This window comes from Pan paniscus, chromosome 13 (genome assembly GCF_029289425.2).
Source record: "Pan paniscus chromosome 13, NHGRI_mPanPan1-v2.0_pri, whole genome shotgun sequence".
Taxonomy (NCBI): domain Eukaryota; kingdom Metazoa; phylum Chordata; class Mammalia; order Primates; family Hominidae; genus Pan; species Pan paniscus.
The window spans coordinates 104,808,250-104,834,468 of NC_073262.2; the positions used below are offsets into that span (position 1 = coordinate 104,808,250).

General features: G+C 43.3%; 2 protein-coding genes and 1 pseudogene across 7 annotated transcripts in view; 1 reads left to right on the forward strand and 2 right to left on the reverse strand.

The window, feature by feature from the left end:
- KIAA2012 (KIAA2012 ortholog) overlaps positions 1 to 22,429 on the forward strand; it is a 131,787-nt gene extending 109,358 nt beyond the window's left edge. For 3 of the 5 annotated variants that reach the window (XM_055108966.2, XM_057301475.2, XM_057301474.2), the window contains exons 16-24: positions 1,072 to 1,162; positions 3,254 to 3,419; positions 4,475 to 4,589; positions 6,500 to 6,819; positions 9,639 to 9,841; positions 10,528 to 10,700; positions 13,170 to 13,389; positions 18,765 to 18,923; positions 21,332 to 22,429. In XM_055108966.2, coding sequence (XP_054964941.1) covers positions 1,072 to 1,162; positions 3,254 to 3,419; positions 4,475 to 4,589; positions 6,500 to 6,819; positions 9,639 to 9,841; positions 10,528 to 10,700; positions 13,170 to 13,389; positions 18,765 to 18,903 — 1,427 coding nt within the window. In that variant the 3' untranslated portion in view covers positions 18,904 to 18,923; positions 21,332 to 22,429. Of the gene's footprint in view, positions 1 to 1,071; positions 1,163 to 3,253; positions 3,420 to 4,474; positions 4,590 to 6,499; positions 6,820 to 9,638; positions 9,842 to 10,527; positions 10,701 to 13,169; positions 13,390 to 18,764 lie in introns of all 5 variants that reach the window. The other 2 variants (XM_055108967.2, XM_034954811.3) reach the window with 1 other exon arrangement.
- LOC129397302 (DAZ-associated protein 2-like) lies at positions 13,750 to 18,725 on the reverse strand (annotated as a pseudogene).
- Positions 22,430 to 22,814: 385 nt separating the features above from the next.
- The window catches only part of SUMO1 (small ubiquitin like modifier 1), a 32,238-nt gene continuing 28,833 nt past the window's right edge, over positions 22,815 to 26,219 (reverse strand). For both annotated transcript variants that reach the window (XM_003820763.4, XM_034954815.4), the window contains one exon: positions 22,815 to 23,655. In XM_003820763.4, coding sequence (XP_003820811.1) covers positions 23,587 to 23,655 — 69 coding nt within the window. In that variant the 3' untranslated portion in view covers positions 22,815 to 23,586. The remainder of the gene's footprint in view (positions 23,656 to 26,219) is intronic.

The window sequence follows — 26,219 nt, forward strand, 5'->3', positions numbered from 1 at the left end:
TAGAAATGAGGTTTCACCATGTTAGCCAGGCTGGTCTCCAACTCCCGACCCCAGGTGATCTGCCTGCCTTGGCTTCCCAAAATGCTGAGATTACAGGCGTGAGCCTAACATTTGTTTTTTAAAATCAACTTGCTTTTCAATGTTATAACCTTTAAGAAAAAATATAAACACACCTAAACCTCCCAATGTTATCTATTATTTCCTTTTTCTGTTTTCCAGTTCATATCCGTCCAGATTTTATAGAGTTCTAACACACTATTCTGTAGTTTATATTTTTACTTGTCATATCAGTTTTTCCATATTGCTTATTTATCTTTTTAACCATAATTTTAAATGTCAAGTTAATGTATCATAAATTACTCCCCCAGTCTCCCTTGTTGAGCTGTTTCTAATTTTTCATGATTAATAGTAATGTTGGCTGAGGGCAGTGGCTCACACCTGTAATCCCAGCACTTTGGGAGGCCAAGGTGGGTGGATCACGAGGTCAGGAGTTCAAGACCAGCCTGGCCAATATGGTGAAACCCCATCTCTACTAAAAATACAAAAATTAGTCGGGTGTGGTGGCACACACCTGCAGTTCCAGCTACTCAGGAGGCTGAGGTAGGAGAATCACTTGAACCCAGGAGACAGAGGGTGCACTGACCGGAGATCACGCCACTGCACTCCAGCCTGGGCAACAGAGCAAGACTCCGTCTCAAAAAAAAAAAAAAAAAAAAAAGTAATGTAATAAGAAGTAAGTTGGTACAAAAAGCTTGTTTCTTCTTTTGAATTCTTTCCTTATGATAAATACCAGGAGTGAGATTCCTGATCAAAGGCTAGAACATTTTTCTGATCACTGATACATACTGTCATATCACTTTCCCAAAGGATATTTTAATACTAATTTTAATGTTACTTGCCATGTGTCAGCCCTGGTTTCTGAAGTATTTGCTAATTTTCTGGGTATAGCATACGTCATTGTTCTAATTTGCATGCCTTTGGCTACTCACCAGGTAGATGTTTTTCCATGTCTGATCTCCTCCTAGGATAACTGCCTGTTGTCCTTTATTGATTGATACTCTGTTTTCACAGACCCAGAGCCAAGGAGTATGACCCTTGACTCTCTCAGGGCTTCCCGGACTGAGCACATCCAGACCCCAGAAGCAGATATTGTGCAAAAGGTGTAAGTGTTCAAAGTTGTAATAACATAGGCTTCTCTGCTTTTATTTTGTTTGTATTTTTAATTGGTTTAGTTTGGTTTTTTTTCAGACAGGCATGGGAGTTCTCAGCTGACAGTATGCTCTAACAGCCAAAATTAAACGGTTGTCTAAGAAACAAAGATTATTGGGGATGATTATATTGTGATGTGTTTCCTACCTAAATCATATTTATTTGGCTGGTTGGATAAAGAGTGAAGTTAACTCTAACCCTATGGGAACAGCTGTTTCCATTTGCCCAATCTGAGATCTACAGAGATGCCTAGAAAGCTGAAATCTATCACTTCAACCTGGGTTTCTCCCCTCAGCATTCAGTCAGCTCTGAGTAAAATAAATAATGCTGATAATCTTAACACCAATATTAATAATAATTGCTAGCCCGTATTGAGTGCTTCCCGTGTACTGTACTTACGCGCTTACTGTGAGCCCAGCCAGTCAGGCGTAGTGTTTTGACTTAAGCTACTTTGGTAGTGGCAGCTGGTGTGGCCTCTCTGCCTCCATCTGGAACCACAGCCTATTGTGACTTCCCAAAAACCTCGATGACTTGAGAACCTGCTGTCACCTGCCCAGGGATGTAAGGATTCCCTCCTGGGTCAAAAAGGTTTTGTGTTCCCCAGGACTAAAGGGGGAAAGGCACTTGGATGAATGAGACAGCCACCAGAGGAACACCATTTTTAGAATTTTATACCTGATCTTTTCTCACAATGTATTTTAAATGCTTATGACAACCATCCCCACCAAAAAACACAAAAATTTTTTTTAATCAGGAGAAAAAAACACAAACTTTTCACAAAAGTCATCATAGCCTTTGTGACTTAATTTCAGGCTTGACAGAGGGATTCCTGACCTACAGATTTCTGAAAAAAAAAAGAGCAAAACAATCAGGTTTGTGGTTCTCATTTGCAGCATACCTATTCCTCAGGGAAATTAAAGGTTTTCCAAGCACTAAATTCTAAAGGAGACTTCTCGTATAGGCTTTTATAGAGTGACATTGAATGATTTAAAGTCTCATATATTTACAGGAAATTCCATTCACCTCATTCAACAAATATTTCTCAAGTTTCTACAGTAAGGCCCCGTGCTAGCAGAGCACAGTAAAGAGAATACTCATTTAGCTAAAAAAAATAAAATAAAATGCCCAGAACCAGACCCGGCACAGAGCAGGCACACAGTAACTGATATTGCTGCAATCCACGTGGCTGCTTTTCAGTGCCCTTTCTACCCAGGGGGCATAAGTCAGTTATCCTCAGGGCAAACAGTGAGTGACAGCAATTCTACAATGGATAAAACCAACACAGCACATGACCTTTTAGTGGCTGAATTTGATCAAGGATAGAATTCAGAGGGCATGTTGCCAGGCATGGTGGCTCATGCCTGTAATCCCAGCACTTTGGGAGGCTGAGGCTGGTGGATCATCTAAGGTCAGGAGTTTGAGACCAGCCTGACTAACATGGTGAAACCCCATCTCTACCAAAATACAAAAATTAGCCGGACGTGGTGGTGGGCGCCTGTAATCCCAGCTATTCGGGAGGCTGAGGCAGGAGAATCGCTAGAACCCGGGAGGTGGAGGTTGCAGTGAGCCCAGATCGCACCATTGCACTCCAGCCTGGGCGACAGAGCGAGACTCCGTCTCAAAAAAAAAAAAAAATGAAAAGAATTCAGAGGGCATAAAGGAATGAATGGATAGTTACATGTTCCTAACACAATCTTTCTTAAAGGTCACTTTCTTTTTCCAGCTAATCCTTTGATAGAAGAAATTTCAGTTAAATAATTCTATGCCATTCAATTAAAAGCATAAATATGCAACCCCAAAGAGCAAACAATTTATCCCACTCTCTAAATTTTAGGATTTATTCTGAGGAAATCCCAAAAGTGAAGACCAATCTTTCTCATCTTCCTTACCATGGGATATGCAGAAGAAAAAGAGTTGACTAAGTATGTCAAATGTCAGGCACAGTGCCTGCAGAGAACAGGTGCTCGATGTTGGCTCACTTGCCCTCTTTCTTTCCACCAGAGTTTTTCTTTAGTTTGATCCTGTTGGTTTGCTCTTTTCAAAGGGGCAGAGATTATGATGTACACCACCTACACAGAGGACTTCTGGGATACGGGCCTGAGTCACCCGAGAGGTTGAGTGCTGTGTATACATCTCTTCTTCCAAGAGAAAGAGAAGGGAAGGCTGAACCAAGACTGTTTAGCCAGGAGACATCAGCCAGCATCAGTCATGTGAGTGTAAACCTCTAAAAGCTTGGTCCAAAAGCCTTACTTGGATCTCATCAAGGATACCATGTACAGTTGTATAGATTGCTCACTATATGAGGGCACCCGATAAAGAGGATGAGGGGGGCACTGAGGTCCAGCCTGTGGTCTGCTTACCAAGCCCTGCACAGCCACATTGGGCTGCATCCTCCTGAAGGATGGAACATCATTTCTAATTCCTTTTTTTTTTTGGAGACACAGTCTCACTGTGTTGCCCAGGCTGGAGTGCAGTGGCGCGGTCTCGGCTTACTGCAACATCCGCCTCCCAGGTTCAAGTGATTCTCCTGCCTCAGCCTCCTGAGTAGCTGGGATTACAGGCATGTGACACCGCTCCCAGCTAATTTTTGTATTTTTTCAGTACAGCCAGGGTTTCACCATGTTGGCCAGGCTGGTCTCGAACTCCTGACCTCAAGTGATCCACCTGCCTCAGCTTCCCAAAGTGCTGGGATTACAGGCGTGAGCCACTGCACCTGGCCCCATTTCTAATTCCTACAAAGGTACTGAGTGGGTAGTCATGACCCCACTCTGCCATCCTCTCTTAGGAGGAACCACTGTGTTATTCTAGCCCATGGGGAAAGGTGAAGACTGACATAGTTGTGGTCATCTGCCTGAGGTTTCCTGAAAGTTAGCAAATCATTCTGCAGTGAATAAAGCTGGCTTTGATTTAGAATAGTTAACCATTAATCATGGCAACACCAATCTATCAAAGGTGAAAACTCTTTCCCTTTGATCCAGCTCTGTAAATCATGATTTAGAATCTAAGAAAGGAGGCAGACCATAAGTGTTTTTTCTTCCTCTTTCCTCTTATGAAATTATTTCTAGCAGTTTTACATCAAAGGCTGAACCTCTGAGTCTCCCCCATCGGCTCTGCATTCTCTAAGATTCACTCTTCTGCTTTACCTGGAACCCACACAAATTCCATTCTAAGCCAGTGTGTCACCTTGTTCAACATAATCTTCTTTGATGGATTTTTTCATTTCCTATACATATTATGGTCCCCTTCCTTGATTTTTCACCTTTAGGAGAGGGATTTGATTAACGAGGCCAAGAGAAAGGAAAAACCCAAGAAAGACAAAACCAAAGGACCCAAAAGGGAGAGAGAAGGAAAGGTCTACGGGCAAGCAGAGGCTGCCATTGGTAAGAGAGTGTGCCTGCAAGTAACAACCTGGAGAAGACTTCTGTTAGGGGTCGGGAGGTGGTATGGATAATTAGCATGGATCCTACCGGACAAACTCTCTGTTTTGAGACTTCTTGACTACTACAGCCAAGATGGTGTTGCAGCCTTATGTCATATCAGTATCTTAATAGACAGAGATACAGGAAAACGGGGAGCCTAGAGGCCTGTGATCACCAAGAAAAGAAATTATAATAATAACAGCACCTATTTACTGAATACCTACTCTTATTTATTAGGACTCTGTATATGTGATCTCATTAAATCCTCACAACATCTCCATGAAGGAAGTGTTATTATTATATTCATGTAGCAACTGAGGCTGAGCAAGGTTGGGTGACTTACATAATATCAAGTAGATCAGACAGTAAAGTGGTAGACCCAGGGCTTGTCCTTTCCTATTTGACTCCCAGCAGATTCTATTGCCACTGCCTCCATAAAATAATAACTATATCACATAATCAGAGTATTGGGTAGTGAGAGCATTTGGGAAGGGGAAGGATGCCACAAGTGTTGAATGATCCTCCAAGCTATGGTTTCTGTCTTGGTTCCCTATGTTGAGCCTGACCAGGAACTCGGATTCCTTTGCTTCTGAACACTTTCTTTAGCCTAAAACTTACGCCCATCCTTTACTGCCCACATGATTCAGAAGACCCTCCAAACAAATCCAGTGCTGTTAGAAAGGACAACAATGGATACACTCCTGAGTGAAACCTATTTTTGACATTTGCTTGTTCATCTCTTGCTGAATTTACATTTTTGTAGCCCATGACTTGGGTAGCATTGGTGGAATTAGGCAAAGGAAATACTTGTGGTGCCCCTACCAAAGGTGAAGCGAAGGAAGGGTCCTTAGAGTACGGAAGGCTGAACTTTGCCAGGTTACAAAGCTGCAACCTCAAGCCAGACTCTCAAGGTATGACTTTCCAGCTGTGTGTACAAGCCTACCCTCCGGACGGTCCTGCCCCCACCATAAGTCAGAGTGAAATAGAACCTTTTTTTTTTTTTTTTTGAGATGGAGTCTCGCTCTGTCACCCAGGCTGGAGTGCAGTGGCACGATCTCGGCTCACTGCAACCTCCGCCTCCTGGGTTCAAGCAATTCTTCTGCCTCAGCCTCCCAAGTACCTGGGATTATAGGCACCCACCACCACACCCAGCTAATTTTTGTATTTTTAGTAGAGACAGGGTTTCACCATATTGGCCACACTGGTTTCAAACTCCTAACTTCGTGATCTGCCCGCCTCAGCCTCCCAAAGTGCTGGGATTACAGGTGTGAGCCACCACGCCCGGCTGAAATAGAACTTATTTAATAGCAAGACTGCTGAATGTCAGTTGATCCAAAGAGGATAAGGTAGTTTCTCAAACGGTGGTGTGTGAACTACTCTTCCCAAAACACTTGGGGTGTTTGTTACAATGCAGATTCCCACTGAACCAGATTCTGGGGCCTGGGCTTAGGAATCTCTACCCCAGGTGATTCCATTGCATGCTAACTTTTAAAAGTTACTAAAAAGGGGCCAGGCACGGTGGCGCACACCTGTAATCCCATCACTTTGGGAGGCTGAGGTGGGTGGATTGCTTGAGCTCAGGGATTTGAGACTAGCCTGGGCAACATGGCAAAACCCTGTTTCTACAAAAAATACAAAAATTAGCCAGACATGGTGGTGTGCCTGCAGTCCCAGCTACTCAGGAAGCCGAGGTGGGAGGATCACAAGCCCAGGAGTTCGAGGCTGCAGTGAGCCATGATCGTGCCACTGCTCTCCAGCTTGGGTGACAGAGCAAGACCCTGTCTCAAAACAAAAAAGTTACTAAAAAGGATGTCTAGTGATCACATTAAGTTAACTCAGCTATATCTCTATCCCCAATTGTTCTCCCCCAGGAAAGTCAAAGGACTCAAAGGCTAAAAAAAAATTAGAAAAAAAAACAAGACCCCAAAGGAAAAGGACACAGAAGGAAAGAAATCTGGAGATAGCAGCAGAGCTGAGCGGGCCTGATGTCAGCTATGAGGAAACAGAAGACACCTCAAATAGAGGTTCCTTTGCCTCAGACTCCTTTGTAGAGGACCCTTGGCTTTCTCCCAAATACGATGCCCAGGAAAGCCAAGTTTCTCTAGATGGAAGATCATCACCCTCTCAGATTGCAACTGTCACTGGCAACATGGAATCTAAAGAAGAGAGAAGATGTGAGGACCCTTCCAAGGTAGGGTCTGATGTCCTCAGCTTGACAGAGGAAGTTCTGTTCTCACTCGGCGTGACTGCAAAGATGGGAAAGCTGCCTCTAATTATATTGCACTTACTAAAACAGCTCGACCACCTAATGGTCTTATGTTCTACTTTGGTATCTTCTGACCCTAGTAAGAAGCCAGACCTGATCAAAGATGCAGGGGTAGCAAAGCCCCTCTGAAGTGATGATGCATTCTGTGAGGCCCCCACATTGCCAGGGCAAGTATCCACCCTTTAAAGAATAGAAAATGATCACAGCACCCATCTCTGAGAGGTGCAGGACTCATGGTTACAGGGAAAGGTGGGTACTGGCTGTCAGAGCTGAGCATATTTCCTTGACTCAGGCTAGGGCTCATACATTACTTGCCTTCCAAAGGCTGTGGAAATTCCTACTTTCCTAATCTGCGTTTCTGCGGTATGCAGCTGGAATAGAGAGAGGCAGCCTGTACACATATACCTGCTTTTACAAGATGCTTTTGGGCCGGGCATGGTAGTTCACGCCTGTAATCCCAGCACTTTGGGAAGCTGAGGAGGGTGGATCATGAGGTCAGGAGTTCAAGACCAGCCTGGCCAACATAGGGAAAGCCCGTCTCTACTAAAAATACAAAAATTAGCCAGGCACAGTGGTGCACGCCTGTAATCCCAGCTACTTGGGAGGCTGAGGCAGGAGAATCGCTTGAACCTGGGAGGCAGAGGTTGCAGTGAGCCGAGATCACACCACTGCACTCCAACCTGGGCAACAGAGAGAGACTCCATCTAAAAAAAAAAAAACAAACAAAACCACAAGATGTAAGAGTCACTTTGTTCCAGGGACCTTGCTTCTAATGTGGAGGTCTGAAGAGAAAACCTGAGTGTAAGGAAAAATTACCCTTGAAAATTGCTGCAATTCGGCCGGATGCAGTGGCGCATGCCTGTAAACCCAGCACTTTGGGAGGCCAAGGCAGGAGCATTGCTTGAGATCAGGAGTTTGAGGCTGCAGTGAGCTATGATTATGCCACTACACTCCAGCCTGAGCAACAGAACAAGACTCTATCTATCTCTAACCAAAAAAAAAAGAAAAAAAAGAAAAAAGAAAATCCCTGCAACTAACTAAAAAAGAATATCATATAGATGCATCATCTGTCAGTAAGACCAAAACGGCCAATCTTTCCTCTGCTGTTGGAATAAATTACTATTTCTTCCCCTGAGACTAAGGTACTGAACTTCATTTTGACATCTTATACAAAAAAATTAAAAAGTAGCCTTAAACACTACAAATGCACACACAGCTAAGCCACTACAGTTAAACTCACATATGTTACATTAACCTTTACCACACTTGTGAGCCAGGTATGATTAGCCCCATTTTACAGATCCAGAAATAGAAACTAGAAAGAGTTAAATGCAGGTTGCCAGAAATTGCACAACCATTGAGTGGTAGAGCCAAGACTTAAGCTTAGGTCCTTTGACTCCAACTTCAGGACTCTTGTCACCATTTTAAATTATTATCTATTTACTTATTTTATGGCTCATGGTCTTCCAAAAAGGATTCCAGGAAGATGTTCCTTTATAGTTCTCAGTCCCTCCCAGCTTCCTGGATCACACAATTTGGCTCTGCACAACAGATGAAAATTTTAACCTATGGGCAGAACTTTTCTGAACCTGCGGGATCATCAGCATTTCTTAGATTTATTGTCAATCCATAGTACTATGCTGCCTCTGCAAAGACTAAAAAGCAAGGAGGTTTTTCTCTGAGTTGGATACACAGAGTTCCTGGAAGGCTTGCCTCTCAAGGTTCCCTTCATAGGCATATTTCTGAGGAAGAGGCACTAGGGAGAAAAAGAAAGCTGTGACAACCTTCCTATAAACTGAAAGAACAACCTTCCATTGGAAAGGTGAGTTTCTATGGGATTAAATGTGAATCTGACCCATCTATACCTAAGATTGCCCCTGGTAAAATAGCTTCTTTTTTTTTTTTTTTTTTTTTTTTTTGGAGGGAGCTTCACTCTTTTTGCCCAGGCTGGAGTGCAATGGCGCAATCTCGGCTCACCGCAATCTCCGCCTCCCGGGTTCAAGCAATTCTCCTGCCTCAGCCTCCCAAGTAGCTGGCATTACAGCCACGTGCCACCATACCTGGCTAATTTTGTATTTTTAGTAGAGATAGGGTGTCTCCATGTTGGCCATGCTGGCCTAGAACTCCTGACCTCAGGTGATCTACCCACCTCAGCCTCCAAAAGTGCTGGGATTACAGGCATGAGCCACGCCCGGCCCCTTGTTTTTATATTTTTGAGGCAGAGTCTTGCTTTGCCACCCAGGAGTGCAGTGGCATGATCATAGGTGACTTGTTACCTTGAACCCCTGGGCCCAAGCAATCCTCCCACTTCAGCCTCCCAAAATGCTGGGATTACAGGCATGAACTGCTGCACCCAGCCACAAGTAATTTTTGAAAGCTCCTTGGGTGATTCTAAAGTGCAGCCAGGGTTGAGAACTCTAGAACCTACCATGTACTGGACATTATGTTGGCACTTTCATTATTTCAGCTAATCCTGGCAACAGTACCATGAGGAAGACAATATCGGGAAGTTTCAGTTGTGATCCCTAAATCCCAAAGCAAGTAAGAGAGAGAGTTGAATCCAGGTCAGTCAGACCCAAAAGTCCAAGCTGGTGGTGGCTGAGTCTATGCAGCTGTGGGCAAAGTGTGGAGTCTGTTTAATGATTCCATCTTTGATTAGAGACAACACTGTCTGGGGTGGAGAAGGGCTCACTGCTGAGACAGACCCATCTGTTTATTGCACTGAGAACACTCTGGTTTCTTAGGCCCTCCTCACTAAGAGGGAGCAGGAGAAGGCTTCCTGGGACAGGCTTCGAGCAGAAAGAGCCGAGATGAGGTGGCTGGAGGTGGAGAAGAAGAGAAGGGAGCAGGAAGAGCAAAGGCAGCTCCAGCAGGAGCAGCTGGAGAGAGCAAAAAAGATGGAGGAGGAGCTGGAGCTGGAGCAGCAGAGACGTACAGAAGAGATCCGGTAGGTCGGGCAAGCCAAAGAGACTACAGCCATGTTAGGAAGCAGAAGAAAAAGACAGTGGTTGACCTCCCCTAGGGGCAATGTTTGGTTCTGAGGCTCATGCCCTGAAGTTAAAATAGCATGTGTCATTTTTCTCTATCCTCAGTTTTCCTAGGAACAACACTCACCAGAGATAAACTGTAGCGTCTCAACCATGTGCATTGGTACACTCTGCTGAATGTCACTCTCTTTCAAGTTTAGAACCCCATGTGAGGGTTACTCACATTGATGACCCTGAGATCTTCTTGGGAAGGCTCTGAGATTCAGTCCAGCAAACATTTGTCAAGCCCCTGCACTTTGTTGTCTGCACTGTGCTAGGCCCTTTCACAGGCCTCAACTGCAATTTAATCTTCACAACCCTGTAAGGCAAGAGTTTTGAAATCCATAAGCATGAAAAATGAACTTAAGACCCCTGCTGCAGAGCACAGAGCTGTGTACTGAAACTTCTAGGCTTCTGGTTTCAAGCCCGCTGGGCTCTTTGCTCTTCAATCCTGGCTTCCCTTGGAAAACTGAGTCTCCTGGGAATAGGTTGCTCCCTGTGGCCTGTGGGCTGCAGAGCCTCCCCCATGGGCACTGTCTGTTGGCTCATCTCACAAGGATGCCTCAGTGTTTTCTGCCATTTCCCTGACCATCTTGGGTTTTCTCAGCTTGAGGAAACAGAGACTCCAAGAAGAACAGCAGCGGCAGGAGGAGGAGGAGAGAAAGCAGCAGCTCCGGTTGAAAGCAGCCCAGGAGAGAGCCCGGCAACAGCAAGAGGAGTTTCGGAGGAAACTGCGAGAACTACAGAGAAAAAAGCAGCAGGAGGAAGCCGAGAGGGCCGGTGAGGGGGTTCTTGAGCTCTTTGCATCTCTCTTCTACTTGGGGCAGAAACACTTTTATCCAACTGTGAGTGTTCATTTATTCCTATCCTAGGCCTTAGTGTGTTAAGCACTCTAAATAATATAAACTATTTTTTTCAAAGTGATTATGTATGACTATAATTTGTTAATATAGATTTAAATAAGAAAGTAATGACTTGCTTGTGGAAATGACTCCAGAGTCCCATTCTCAATCCAACAATCTCCTGAACTGGGATCCTGCCCTTCCCTTTGCCCTTTCAGCATTGCTCAAGAGCTACCTAAATTGGAGATACAGCCCTACTCTTTGCTTCCTTCCCGAGCAGATGGAAACAGCCACAAACATCTGGATAGCTTCAGGGCAGACTTTCAGGTGCTGATGTGTGGAATCTTGCCAGCCTCTTTTTAAAAAATTATTAGTTTTTTGTTTGTTTGTTTTTGTTTTTGTTTTTTTGAGTCGGAGTCTCACACTATTGCCTGGGCTGGAGTGCAATGATGTGATCTCAGCTCACTGCAACCTCTGCCTCCCAGGTTCAAGCAGTTCTCCTGCCTCAGCCTTCCAAGTAGCTGGGATTACAGGCGCCCGCCACCATGCACAGATAATTTTTTGTATTTTTAGTAAAGATGGGGTTTCACTATGTTGGCCAGGCTGGTCTCGAACTCCTGACGTCATGATCTGCCTGCCTTGGCCTCCCAAAGTGCTGGGATTACAGGTGTGAGCCACCGTGCTCAGCCCAATTATTAGTTATTTTTAATTGACATACAATAATTGTACATATTTACAGAGTACAGTGTGATCGTTTGGCACATATATGATATGTAATTATCAAATTGGGGTAATTTGCATATCCATCACTTCAAACATTCATCATTTGTGTTGGGAACATTCAAAATCCACTCTTCTAGCCAGGTGTGGTGGCTCACACCTGTAATCCCAGCACTTTGGGAGGCCTAGGCAGGTGGATCACCTGAGGTCAGGAGTTCAAGACCAGCCTGGCCAACATGGCAGAACCCTGTCTCTACTAAAAATACAAAAATTAGCTGGGTGTAGTGGTGGCCTGTAGTCCCAGCTACTTCTTGGGAGGCTGAGGCAGGAGAATCACTTGAACCCAGGAGGCGGAGGTTGCAGTGAGCTGAGATAGTGCCACTGCACTCCAACCTGGGTGACAAGAGCAAGACTCTGTCTAAAAAAAAAAAGAAAAAAACTGCACTCTTATAGCTATTTGAAAATATAAGTTATTGTTACAGTTGCCTACAGTGCTATAGAACACTAGAACTTACTCCTTCTATCCAGCTGTAATTTAGTAGTCTTTAACCAACCTCTCCCTACCCACCTCCACCAACCCCCTACCCTTCCCTGCCTCTAGTAACCACTATTCTATTCTCTATTTCCATGAGATCAATGTTTTTCGCTTTCACATGAGTAAAAATGTGTTATTTATTTTTCTATGCCTGGCTTATTTCACTTAATGTAAGTCCTCCCAGGATCATTCACATTGTCATAAAAGACAGAATTTCATTCTTTTTATGGATAAGTAGTGTTCCATCATGTATATATATACCACATTTTCTTTATCCACTCATCTATTGATGGACATTTATATTGATTCTGTATCTTGGCTGTTGGGAAGAGTGCAGCAATAAACACACGGGTGCAAGTATCTCCTCAACATGCTCATCTCCTCTCCTTTGGATATATACCTAGTAGTGGGATTGCTGGGTCCAGCCTCACCTTTGAGGAAGAGATAGGAACTTCAGCAGACAAAACTGTGGCTACTTCCTGGTTCTGGCTGTAGACTGGTCAGTCCAGCTGAGGAAGCACCAAGTTTCTTTTCTTTTCTTTTCTTTTCTTTTTTTTTTTTTTTTTTGAGACAGTCTCGCTCTGTCGCCAAGGCTGGAGTGCAACGGCGCGATCTCGGTTCACTGCAAGCTCCGCCTCCCAGGTTCACGCCATTCTCCTGCCTCAGCCTCCCGAGTAGCTGGGACTACAGGTGCCTGCCACCACGCCCCGCTAATTTTTTTGTATTTTTAGTAGAGACGGGGTTTCGCCGTGTTAGCCAGGATGGTCTCAATCTCCTGACCTCGTGATCCGCCCGCCTCGGCCTCCCAAAGTGCTGGGATTACAGGCATAAGCCACCACGCCCGGCCAGGAAGCACCAAGTTTCTCTAGACCCTGATTTGACACCGCTCCCCAACCCAGCTTCATACCACCACATAAGCACACCGGGCTCTGGAAAAATTCTTCCCTAAGGCTTTGTATTAATAAAGGACTCTTAAATTAGTAAATTAATCCCCAAGGTACTCCCCAGAGAGGATCTGGCAGCCTGCTAGCAGGTCAACTGCAAAATTTCTCACGGGGAGTCCTTCAGAATCACAGATTTGAGAGTTGGATCCGAAAATTGTTTTCCCTAAAAATGATCCTTGCTGAGCCCACCCCCTTTTCTATTCTGCAGAGGCAGAGAAGCAAAGGCAAGAGGAATTGGAAATGCAGTTAGAAGAAGAACAAAAACACCTGATGGAAATGGCTGAAGAGGAACGACTGGAGTACCAGCGGCGGAAACAGGAAGCAGAAGAGAAGGCTCGGCTGGAGGCAGAGGAGAGGAGGCAAAAAGAAGAGGAAGCAGCAAGACTGGCTCTGGAAGAAGCCATGAAACAAGCTCAGGAACAAGCCAGGTACTGGATATTTGGGCAACAGTTGCCATAGGGGGATGGTTCAAGGGCTTCACTGTCCAGTGCTAGTGCTAGCTTTGCACTGCCTTTAGACAAGAAAAGTCCCCCCACCCCCAGCATGGCTTGGAAGACTGAAAGGCATAGAGGGATTCTTTTGCTGCAAATGTCAAGGATTCCTTTGTAGCTTAATGAAGTTGTAATGAATCTACAAGGGAGTTTGGAGATATCTACGTCAATCCCCTAGTTTATAGATGAAAAAAGCAAGTCCCAAAGAGGGAAAGGATCTTGATCACAGACAAACAGTGACTTAGGGACAATGCCAAGACCAGATCTAAGACCCCCTGATTTCGAACCCACTGCCTGCCTTGATATCTACTGAGTGCCTGTTATGTGCCAAACACTGTTCTAGACACTAGGAATTCAGGAGTAAGCAAGACAGAGAAGGTCTCTCTTCCCATCACATTTACATTCTAGGGGTGGGAATGGAGACAGACTCTAAACAAATATTTTTTAAAGCTAGCAATAAATGCTATGCAGAAAAAAATTTAATGATGTGATAGGACACCGGGCACAGTGGCTCACACATGTTAATTCCAGCACTTTGGGAGACCAAGAAGAGAGAATCACTTGAGCTCAGGAGTTCAAGACCAGCCTAGGCAACTAAGTGAAACCCCCATCCCTACAAAAAAAAATCAAAAAATTAGCCAGGTGTGGTGGTGAATGCCTGTGGTCCCAGCTACATGGGAGGCTGAGGCAGGAGGATCGCTTGAACCTGGGAGGTCAAGGCGGCAGTGAGCTAAGATCAAGTCACCACACTCCAGCCTGGGTGACAGAGCAAGACTCTCTTTTTAAAAAAAAAAAAAAAGGCAGGGGCTGCCGGGTGCAGTGGCTCATGCCTGTAATCCTAGCACTTTGGGAGGCTGAGGCGGGTGGATCACCTGAGGTCAGGAGTTTGAGACCAGCCTGGTCAACATGGTGAAACCTCATCTCTACTAAAAATACAAAAAGTAGCTGGGCATGGTGGCAGGCACCTGTCATTCCAGCTACTCGGGAGGCTGAGACAGGAGATTTGCTTGAAACTGGGAGATGGAGGTTGCAGTGAGCTGAGATCGTGCTGTTGCATTCCAGCCTGGGCGACAAGAGCAAGGCTCTTTCTCAAAAAAAAAAAAAAAGGATTTGATAGGATTGCAAGTGGCTCATTTTAATTGGCTAGCCAGGGCAAGACCTCTCAAAAGAGGTGTCATATATGGTGAAACTTGAATAACAAAGAGCCACATAAACATCTGAGAGAAAAATATTCCAGCAAGTAAACAGTAAATACAAAGGTCTGAAGAAAGAAATGAGACTGGCATGTTGGAAGAATAAAAGACAGTATGGATGGAATGAAGTGGACAAAGGGCAAAGAATACTTCCAGATGAAGTTAGGGATGTGGGCCAAGACCAGATCTAACATGAGGGCCTTGTTAGAAGAAAAAGCACAGAATCAAAGTTATCCGGGGCCAGGGGAATTTTCCCCCTTTATTCTCCTACACTAGTGATTATCATTGCATCTTTCTGATAATAAAAACTGAGGTATGTATTTCAATTGACTTTTTAAAAGCTAGGTCCTCTATAGTTGCTACATCATGAACTTCCCTTCCTTAGTGAAAGCAACTAATAATCGTCCCTTTTTAGAACCACCAAATAAAGAGGCACAACCCCGAAAACCATGTGATTCCAACGTTAACTGTAAATACTTTTCCCCTTGATATTTGTCCACAACTTAAGCTGAATCTAAGATGATAAATACTCTTTAGGGGACCAAAAAGAGAAGGCAGCCAGTGCAACTCAATATCAAGTTTGTCTACTAACCTTGAGTTCTTCCTTCTCTGGACCTTCCTCAGCTGTTAGGTGAATTACAAAATGGATCATTAGGAAAGCCCTGACTCCATTTCAAAATTATGTATTCCATGTACCATAGAAGCAGAATTAGCTTCCTAAATATTGAGACCACAAGCAAACTATTGGGAGTTCCAACTTTCCACACGAGAAGAAAACTGACGGTCATCCAAGAGAAATCTGGGCAATTTATAAGGCTAGTCCAAGTAGCTGAAAGCAGAAAACCAAATAACTAAAGGAATGAGGGGAAGAGCCTCACTCTACCAAGACTCAGGAGAATTTGATACTAACTGGCTTTATTTCATCTTCACTGTGTGACACTGGCCCAGGTACTTTAACTTCTCTGGCCCGTTTCCTCACCCCAACCCCCTTTTTTTGAGACAGAGTCTCACTCTGTTGCCCAGGCTGGAGTACAGTGGCACAATGTCGGCTTACTGCAACCTCCACCTCCCAGATTCAAGAGATTTGTGCCTCAGCCTCCCAAGTAGCTGGGAGTACAGGCACGGGCCACCATGCTGGCTAGTTTTTATATTTGTATTTTTTATTTTTTTTATTTTCAAATCTTCAAAATAGTCTTTATTCTACATTTTTAGCATAAAAATTCCACAAGTTAACTGCACTACAGTGTAGAGAGAGACATACAATGCTGAACTTCCAAAACAGTCAACGGTACAAACATCACATGTACAGAACTCACAATTTAGATGAACTGAAATTTTAAGACAAAATAAAATCCAGTTTCAGAAAACAAAAATCAAAACATTAAGGATCCCTGAAATATTCTTAACCCTAATGAGATTTCACTGGACTCAAGTCATTTTGTAGTGAGGCATTCACAATATGACCCTATTAACCCAGTCCAGGAATTTTGGGGGACCAAATGAGTGGCTGCATCAGACACTCTGACAAAAAATGGTAACCAATTTTTGATCTGAAAACTCCTCTTAATTTGGCTCTAAACCGTCAATCAGGCTTTTGAAATGCATCTTCCTCCTTGCCCCTCATAATTTTTTTTTTTTTTTTTTTTGAGACGGAGTCTCCCTCTGTTGCCAGGCTGGAGTGCAGTGGCGCAATCTTGGCTCCCTGCAACCTCTGCCTCCCGGGTTCAAGCGATTCTCCTGCCTCAGTTTCCTGAGTAGCTGGGATTACAGGCGCATGCCACCACGCCCAGCTAATTTTTGTATTTTTAGTAGAGATAGGGGGTTTCACCATGTTGGCCAGGATGGTCTCAATCTCTTGACCTCGTGGTCCACCCACCTCAGTCTCCCAAAGTGCTGGGATTACAGGCGTGAGCCATTGCACCCAGCCACCTCTCATATTTTAAACTAACTGTTGTTCACAGTACAGTCTGCAGGATATCTTTGTTCAAACATAGCTCAGTTTTTCTGGCACCAAAACAAATTTGGGTTAGGTTCATGTATGCAGAGACAACCTATGAGGAGGACCCAAAAGGCACCCTCCATTTTTGCCTGAGGAAATACGAAAGCAGAAGTAACGGGGTCTGTGCTTGGGGCACAGAGGGGGTTTCAGAGGATCCTTATGAAAGACTAGTTAAAAGATGACCAGTGGGGAGAAGTACAAGGAAAGAAGGAAATTGGCTTTCAGTCCTGCACCATTGATTCAATGGAGACTGGCGGGAGGAAATGGAAGACTAGGGTTGGAGATGGGATGGGTGGGGCAAGGGATGTAAAGGAAAAGGCACACACTAATGCGTTCCATTTATAACAAGTAATATAAATCAAAGACTTAAAGGGATTAAAGACCAATCAGAATAATTTTGGAACTTTTTTTTTTTTTTTGGTGACAGAGTTTCGCTCTTGTTGCCCAGGCTGGAGTGCAATGGTGTGATCTCGGCTCACCGCAACCTCCGCCTGCCAGATTCAAGCAATTCTCCTGCCTCAGCCTCCTGAGTAGCTGGGATTACAGGCATGCACCACTACGCCCGGCTAATTTTGTATTTTTAGTAGAGACGGGGTTTCTCCATGTTAGTCAGGCTTGTCTCGAACTCCCGACCTCAAGTGATCCGCCTGCCTCAGCTTCCCAAAGTGCTGGGATTACAGGCGTGAGCCACCGCGCCTGGCCGTAATTTGGCAACTTTAATTCTTAGGAAGATCAAATTTCCCTCCAAACCTAATTTGATGTTTTATTACTAACAGCAAAGACCAGTATGGCACAGTATTACTCCAAATTAAAGGAAGATCCTTAGGGCAGCTTCGCCCACATTCATTTTATGAATGGATACCTCCCTTACCTCAAAATGCTTCAGAGAGTTACTGCTACCATTACGTGGTTCCTTATTAAATTTGAAAAGTGCCTGAAAGTTGGGGCACCAGAAAGACATCCCAACAGCATGTGTCTAAACTGCAACTTCAGGTTAATATGACTACAGCAGTTACATTGTGAGAAGTGCTGAAGGTATGTGATGTCTTTTCCGGCACAAAGGTGGCCTTGGTTCCTCACCAGATGGTGTAGCCACCATCTGATTCACCCATGAAGAAATTCCCCTTCCACTGAGTTACGAGGACATTGGCTGCCTGCATGACTGCAAGCTGAGCAGCACTGGGAGGGCATCCAGGAGGTGGAGGAAGAATGTTGCCAGCAGTAGCCCCAGCTCCAAATCTGGCACCTGCATCATACCCTCCTTCCACCAGCACTGTGGAGCCAGGTGGATAGATGGGACCAACTGGATAATAAGCCATGGGGATTGTGGAACCTAAAGACCCAACAGCCACAGACTGGGCCATGGGAAGATACAGAGAGGCTCCAGGAAAGCGGCCGACATGGTGGGGACTGTGGCAGCCCCTGGGTGCACAAAGCTTGGATGATAGAGCTCTGAGTAGGCAGTCGGAGCATCAGTATAGGGTAGAGCCTGAGAAAGATGCAAGGTCTGAGGGTATACTGGATTCCCAGGAGGCTGCACAGGCTAGGTTGGCTGTGTTGGATATTGACCTTTGCTGTTCATGGTGGCTGCAGGTCCGGTTCGTCTCGGCATCAGGGACGGTTATCTTTTCCGTCCTCTTCCTGTTCGGAGCCACTTCATGTCACGTGACAGTCCGTCTAGCGTTACCCAACGCCTGAGTGGCGCTGCCGCCGCAGTTTTTGTATTTTTAGTAGAGACGGGATTTCACCATGTTGCTCAGGCTGATCTCAAACACCTGGCCTATCTGCCTGCCTCTACCTCCCAAAGTGCTGGGATTGCAGGCATGAGCCACTGCACCTGGCCCGTTTCCTCATCTCTTAAATGAGGGAGTCCTTTCCAGCAGTGTAAGAACTGTGAATTATGCCTCTCTTTTTACTTTTCCAGTAGGAGGCTCATGGTACTCCAAACCTTGTGTGTAAATTTACTAAATGAAGAGTATGATCTTCCACTGAAATCCAAGATCAACAGCCCGAAGTCTAACTGATAATTATTCAAATCTAAAGTTATCTTGCTGGCTTATAAGGACAATTTCTAGGGTGTTTAATCATTATTGGAATTGGGGGTGGGGTTGTCTCCTTAGGCAAAAAGCTGCTTTGGAGAAACATCTTCATTTCTATCAAGAACTCCATAAGGAAGCCAGTGGCCTGCAGTGGACACAGAACATTTCCAGACCATGGGTTTACTCTTATTTCCAGTTCCTACAAATACCCAGGCCTTAAGGCTAGAAGAAAACTAAAAAGTAAGTTGGGAGGTGGTGAAAGAAAAGGAGAAACTTCCCTTTATAATAAAGTTCTAGGGGCCAGGCACGGTGGCTCATGCATGTAATCCCAACACTTTGAGAGGCTGAGGCGGGAGGCTTGTTTGAGGTCAGGAGTTTGAGACCATCCTAGGCAACATAGTGGAAACCTCATCTTTATAAAAAAAAATTTAAATTAGCCAGGCGTGGTGGGGTGTGCCTGTAATCCCAGCTACTCAGGAGGCTGAAGCAGGAGGATCACTTGAGGCTAAGACTTCCAGGCTGCACTGAGCTATGACGGTGCCACTGTACTGCAGCCTGGGTGACAGAGTGGGACCCTGTCTCTTAAGAAAAAAAAAAAAAAGTTCCATTCTGAGCCCAATTAGTTAGTTCCATTTCATCTGGTTAACCTCAACCCACACCTAAGATATTCTCTACTCTGGAACCTCCATTTCCACCACTCCTCCACAACTCACACACTTTGTTCAACCCAACTGAACTCTTCATTCACCTAAATCCTTTATGTTCTCCAGAACCACGTAAATCCAGAAGCCTTGGTGCCTAAAACTGCCCATAATTTCAGTCTGAAACACTAACGTGGTCTTAGGATAGTCAAAGTATTTCATTTCAGTCAATGTATCTGAAAGAGTTTAGATAAATGAAAATTTTGTAATGCAAAATTTTGTAATGCAGAGAAATTTATATATTCAAATATATAATTTTATTATACATCTCTCTATAAAGCAAAACCACAACCATTTCACCCTAAGAATCTAAAACATAATGTCTATTTAGAACAATGCATATCTGCAACCACTTGATAAATGTTCATTTCAGCAAAATGAGCTGCTTTGTGAGGCCATTCTCACATCCTCGAAGTATAGATTCTAGAGCTGCACTGCTGAGTACACAGCACCAGCCGCATAGCTATTTAAACTTGTTAAAACATTCTTCAGCCACAACACCCCCATTTCAAGTGCTCAGTGGTCATGTGTGGTTACCGGCTACTGTATTGGAAAGCACAGATGTAGAATATTTCCATGACAGGAAGTTCTATTGGGCAGCATTATTCTAGAGCCCTGAACATTAATAAATCTTGAGTTTTAGCCCCTGTGCCCTGAAGAATTAACCACCCACAAAAATTTCCCCAGTTGAAAAAATTACATTGACTCTACCAGGATCTTTTTTTTTTTTTTTTTTTTTGAGACGGAGTCTCGCTCTGTCGCCCAGGCTGGAGTGCAGTGGCACGATCTCGGCTCACTGCAAGCTTCGCCTCCCGGGTTCACACCATTCTTCTGCCTCAGCTTCCCGAGTAGCTGAGACTACAGGCCCCCGCCACCACGCCTGGCTAATTTTTTATATTTTTAGTAGAGACGGGGTTTCACCGTGTTAGCCAGGATGGTCTCGATCTCCTGACCTTGTGATCCGCCTACCTTGGCCTCCCAGAGTGCTGGAATTACAGGCATGAGCCACCGCACCCAGCAGTTTTTTTTTTTTTTTTTTTTTTTAAGACAGGGTCTCACTCTGTCGTCCAAACTAGAGTGCAGTGGCGCCATCACAGCTCACTGCAGCCTTGACCTCCTGGGCTCAAACAATCCTCCCACCTCAGCCTCCCAAGTAGCTGAGACTATAGGCACGTACCACCACACTTGGCTAATTTGTATATTTTTAGTACAGATGGGGTTTCGTCATGATGCTCAGGCTGGTCTCAAAATCCTGGGCTCGAGTTATCTGCCCACCTCAGCCTTCCAAAGTGCTGGGGTTACAGGCATGAGCCGCTGTGCCTGGCCCAGGATGAGACTTGATTAGATATTTAACATCTCTTTTAATATTTAATAAAATATCCCTTTAACAAAATGAAGAAAGATATTTTTAGCATACAAGTTATATAAAAGGATGTTATTTAAATCTAGAGCATCTGAACTGAATTTTTTCACAAATTTCTTTTGGCCCTACTCTATACTTAACTGTCCACAGATGAAAAGCTTAATATTTGCAAGTAATCCCCTCCAATTCCTCATTAATGTTTGTAAGGTATTTGCTTTCTACAGAAATTACACCTTTACAACCCAGAAATCCAACCTATTTGTAGTCTGTATTGCTGTTATTAGATGTGCTTAGATTTGATACTTATTTTAACTCCTTTTTTGTAAAAATTAAACAGAAATAAAACAGTCAAACACTAGATAGTATCAGTCATACTGAACTTAAATATGTCATATAAACGTTTTCTCAAGCTTGTGGACCCTACCTGGACATTCATTCATTCAATCAATTCATTCAATACTACTTAATCAGATAAGAAAGGAGCATCTCAAATAATTCAACCCACAACAGAACAAACACTTGAGGATAACATCCTTGTGGGGGAAATTACCATTGCTGACTTTATTTTCTCCCTTTTGTTACAGATTTAGGATGTTGCAGTCAAGCACCAGATAAGAGTGACTTCCCTAAATGTTATTCAAGGTCCCTTCAGAAATCTGATAATCTGTTAAAATTTTTGTTGTGAAATGCCTATTTTATCAGCACTGCTAATCAGATAAGCACACATTTAAGTTAACCATAGCAGAGTGCAATGCATTTCGAAAAATCCAAAAAACTAAAAACAAGAAAATTACTTCCCCAGTAGCTAAGTCCCACCAAAATCCTGAGTGTCTTCAGACATTCAGAGACGCAAACAAAATTAAGATACCAAACTACAGATTCATAGTTCAAATACCCAATCAGATCTGTTATTCAGTCTTGACAGAAATATGCAACTCATGAGGATTTTCTTAAAATGGGCCTAGTTCCTAGTCACTGTTCAATGAACATAATGATAAATATCAGGTGACAATCTAAAAGCTCTAACTTATACCATACAAATAATTTTTCAGTTAGGGTCAAACATAAGAATTATAAGATCAAGCCAATCAATCTCTTTCTCAAAAGGTGACTTGAGTAGGTATGTAAGCTATAGTTTATAAAATGCATTCAAAGGGGGTTTTATTTGGTCTTCTCAAGTAGTTAGATGACATTCTATTTGAGATAACATGAAACTGGACTGTATGTATGCATAGATGTAAATTCTGTGATTCATTAGCATTAAAAGGAAAAGTTAAGCCCTCTAATAGGAACAAACTAATCTGATATTTTAATTTTACACAAAGTTTAAATATTTAAGATAAAAAGAAATAAGGCTGGGCCAGGCACGGTGGCTCACGCCTGTAATCCCAGCACTTTGGGAGGTCAAGGCAGGCAGATCACAAGGTTAAGCGATCGAGACCATCCTGGCCAACATGGTGAAACCCCATCTCTACTAAAAATACAAAAATTAGCCAGACGTAGTGGCACAGTCCCGAGTAGTCCCAGCTACTCAGGAGGCTTAGGCAGAAGAATCACTTGAACCCGGGAGGCAGAGGTTGCAGCGAGCCAAGATCACACCACTGTACTCCAGCCTGGGTGACAGAGTGAGACTCCATCTCAAAAAAAAAAAAAAAAAAAAAAAAAGATATAAAGAAATAAAAGGAAAACATAAAATATACCAAACCTTACCACTTTGTACCTTGTTAAAGGAAGAACTGAAATTATCAATAAAAATCCAGTAAGAATTTTTGGCATGCCCATTTATTCAACATGATTAGGTAACTGTATCATATATATGCACCATACAGGAATATCAAGTTTTTAAAAAAACAGAACACTGAGTATTAAAAAGGTATTGTGGCCTTAATTAAATCCGTGATTCAGAAGGCACTTCAGTAACTTTCAGTGCTTCAAAGTCATTAACATCATCACTGTACAGTAATGAAGAAAAAATTTGTACCATGTGCAATTTCCAGTATTTATGCAAGAAAACCTTATTTTAGGCATTTTTTTCTTTCTATACAATTAAAATAAAATAAGCACTAGTACGATTTTTACAAATATTGTTTATTTTAATGAAGCTGGTACAGACAATGTCCATTTAAAACCCATATCCCAGGCCAAAAAGTACAAATAAAATCAAAAAGAGCAGTGTTCTGTTGTATTCATTTCTGCATGTATAGCTTTATTAATTGCTAATGAAAATTAGAACTTTTCTGGGATCTTCTGACAAGATTTTTAAAAAATCTTAAAATGCCTTTTCTTCAGTGAAGCCATCTTTGGAGTTAGTCATTACTCTCACCTTATCTGTCATCTTGACTTCAACCTGATATTCCTCTTCTTTTGGTCCAGACCCTCAAATTTTAAAAGTAGCTTCAAGTTAAGGAAAGGTCATTTTTCCACAGTTCAGTTCTCTGAAAAACTTCCATCTCCCACTGAAAGTCACAGTCCAGGAGTGAAGTAATCACATGCTAGAACATCAGGGCCAATTGGAAAGTCATTATGAACACTTGCATTGGTCGATCTTATTTATCACCACAAGCCTGAAAATGCAATGTCCTGAAAAAGGTGACCTCTCTGTGCACACGTCATTTTTAAAAAGGAGAGGGTAATATGAAGGGGACTGAGGCTTGATCACCAAAAATCAGCACAATGAAAACAAACAATAATGAATAATGAGCACTAGAATTCAAATTACCAGATGTTTCAAAGAGATGGGGTGCCAGTTTTCAATTCCGTTTTGAACACCACATTACAAAAGAACTATTTTTAAAAATAAAAAAGGATTGAGGGAAAAGAAAAAAAATAAAAAGAATATCTAAACTGTTGAATGACCCCCCGTTTGTTCCTGATAAACTTCAATCACATCTTCTTCCTCCATTCCCAGCTGTAAGAGGAAAGAAAAATGTTAGAATATAAAAGCAGTTTTTAAATTGACTACAATTACGTGGCCACTAATTTAAAAGTGCAAAGAGATCCAAATGTGACCCATACTTACACTCCTCTAATATTAAGAATCCTGTGTTCTTTAATCTAAAGAATATAGAGGTGTCTTTCCTTCTGATTCTGTCTATTTAGTTATTCATCTTACTTTCCTGAGTCAATTTCACTTCCCAGTTTATTCGCTATATAAAACTGAAGTGTTTTTGACAGCCACGTTAAAGAACTTTTAAATCTAATGAAACATGTATTTAATAGTTTAAGTGATAGTTTAATAGGATATATCTAATTTGGTGTTTGTTTGTTTGTTTTTGTTTTTTGAGACAGGGTCTCATTATATCACCCAGGCTGGAGTACAGTGGCACAATCTCAGCTCACTGCAACCTCAGCCTCCTGGGCTCAACCTCAGCTCACTGCAACCTCAGCATCCTGGGCTCAACCAATCCTCCCAGCTCAGCCTCCCAAGTAGCTAGCACTACAAGCGTGCACCACCATACCTGGCTACTTTTTCTATTTTTAGTAGAGATGAGGTTTCGCCCTGTTGCCCAGGCTGGTCTCAACTCCTGACCTGCAGTGATCCAGCCCGCCTCAGCCTCCCAAAGTGCTGGGATTGCAGGCGTTGGGCCACTGTGCCTGACCAAAAAGTTTTAAATTTTATAGGTAACATTTTTGTGCAGAATTTTAAATATGAAAATAAAGTATGTTAAGAAATCTCAACATAACACATGTGAATTTAGGATTTTAAAGTGATCAGAATGGCTCTAGTAGTGTTAAGCTATCTTGGTTGTGGAACATATTTGAATATTTAAATAATTATTAAACATGCTTTTAGGCCAGGTGCAGTGGGTCACACCTGTAATCTCAGCACTTTAGGAGGCTGGGGGGGCGGCAGATCACCTGAGGTCAGGAGTTCGAGACCAGCCTGACCAACATGGTGAAACCCCGTCTCTACTAAAAATACAAAATTAGCCAGGCGTGGTGGTGCGTGCCTGTAATCCCAGCTACTCAGGAGGCTGAGGCAGGAGAATCGCTTGAACCCGGGAGGCAGAGGTTGCGGTGAGCCAAGATTGTGCCATTGCACTCCACCCTGGGCAACAAGAGCAAAATTCCATCTCAAAAAAAAAAAAAAAAAGATGCTTTTAAAACAATTTTAATTGCCCATATAGCATGGTAAATACTGCAAGGAATAAAATTCCAAATGTTATTAGAAACCTTCAAAACAGGAAGACAGCATGAGTCCTTGAGCTATAAAGAATATAAAGCTACAAACTTCAAGAAGTACATTAACAGAGACAAGTGAACAACAGCACAGGAGGGTCACTCCCTAAAGACCTACTGTCTCCCACTGCACCAACATTCCTCTGAAAAAATAATCTCTTAATTACAAGGAGTGTGTAAGGCATGTGTCAGTAAAATGTATTAGATATCTACTGTATGGTCCCAGAGATTATGCCAAGTTAAAGGAAAGTAAAAGATGAGTTTGGAACTTCTTACTGTGCCAGAAAGTAAGGAAGTGTTCAAGAAGGTGGTGGACACTAAACCTAAGGGGAATATTTGATGAGAAAGGGGATATTCGCATAGTTTCAAAGTGTGTCCCCTCAAATTACTTAATTGTAACAGGAAAAACAGTTAACTACAAAGTAAAAAAAAAAAAAAAAAGACAACACTTAAACTAAGTGATCAAAGCCTGGGCACACAGGGAGACTCCATCTCTACAAAAAATTTAAAAGCAGAGCATGGTGGCACATGCCTGTAATCCCAGCTATTCAGGAGGCTGATAGTGATAGGATTGCTAGAGCCCAGGCGTTTGTGGCTGCAGTGAGCTATGACTGCATTCTAGTAGTCATACTAGAAAAACTTTTTTTTTTTTTTTTTTTTTTTGGAGACAGGGGACTCCTCGCTCTGTTATCCAGGCTCGTCTCGAACTCTTGGGCTCACTCAAGTGATCCTCCCGCTTCAGCCTCCCAAGCAGCTAGGACTATAGGCGTGCACCACCAATCCCAGCTATCAAATGCTGCACAATGTTATTTTATTTTATTTACTTTATTTATTTTTGAGACAGGTTCTCACTCTGTCACCTAGACTGGAGCACAGTGACATGACCAGGGCTCACTGCAGCCTCGACCTCCTGGGCTCAAGTGATCCTTCCACCTCAGCCCCCCACATAGCTGGGACTACAAGCATGCACCACTAAGCCTAGTTAATTCTTTTTTTCTTTTTTTTTGAGACAGAGTCTCGCTCTGTTGCCCAGGCTGGAGTGCAGTGGCGTAATCTCGGCTCACTGCAACCTCTGCCTCCCGGGTTCAAGCGATTCTTCTGCCTCAGACTCCCGAGTAGCTGGGACTACAGGCACATGCCACCACGCCCGGCTAATTTTTGTATTTTTAGTAGAGACGGGGTTTCACCATACTGGCCAGGCTGGTCTCGAACTCCTGACCTCGTGATCCGCCCACCTCGGCCTCCCAAAGTGCTGGGATTACAGGCATAAGCCACTGCACCTGGCCAAATTTT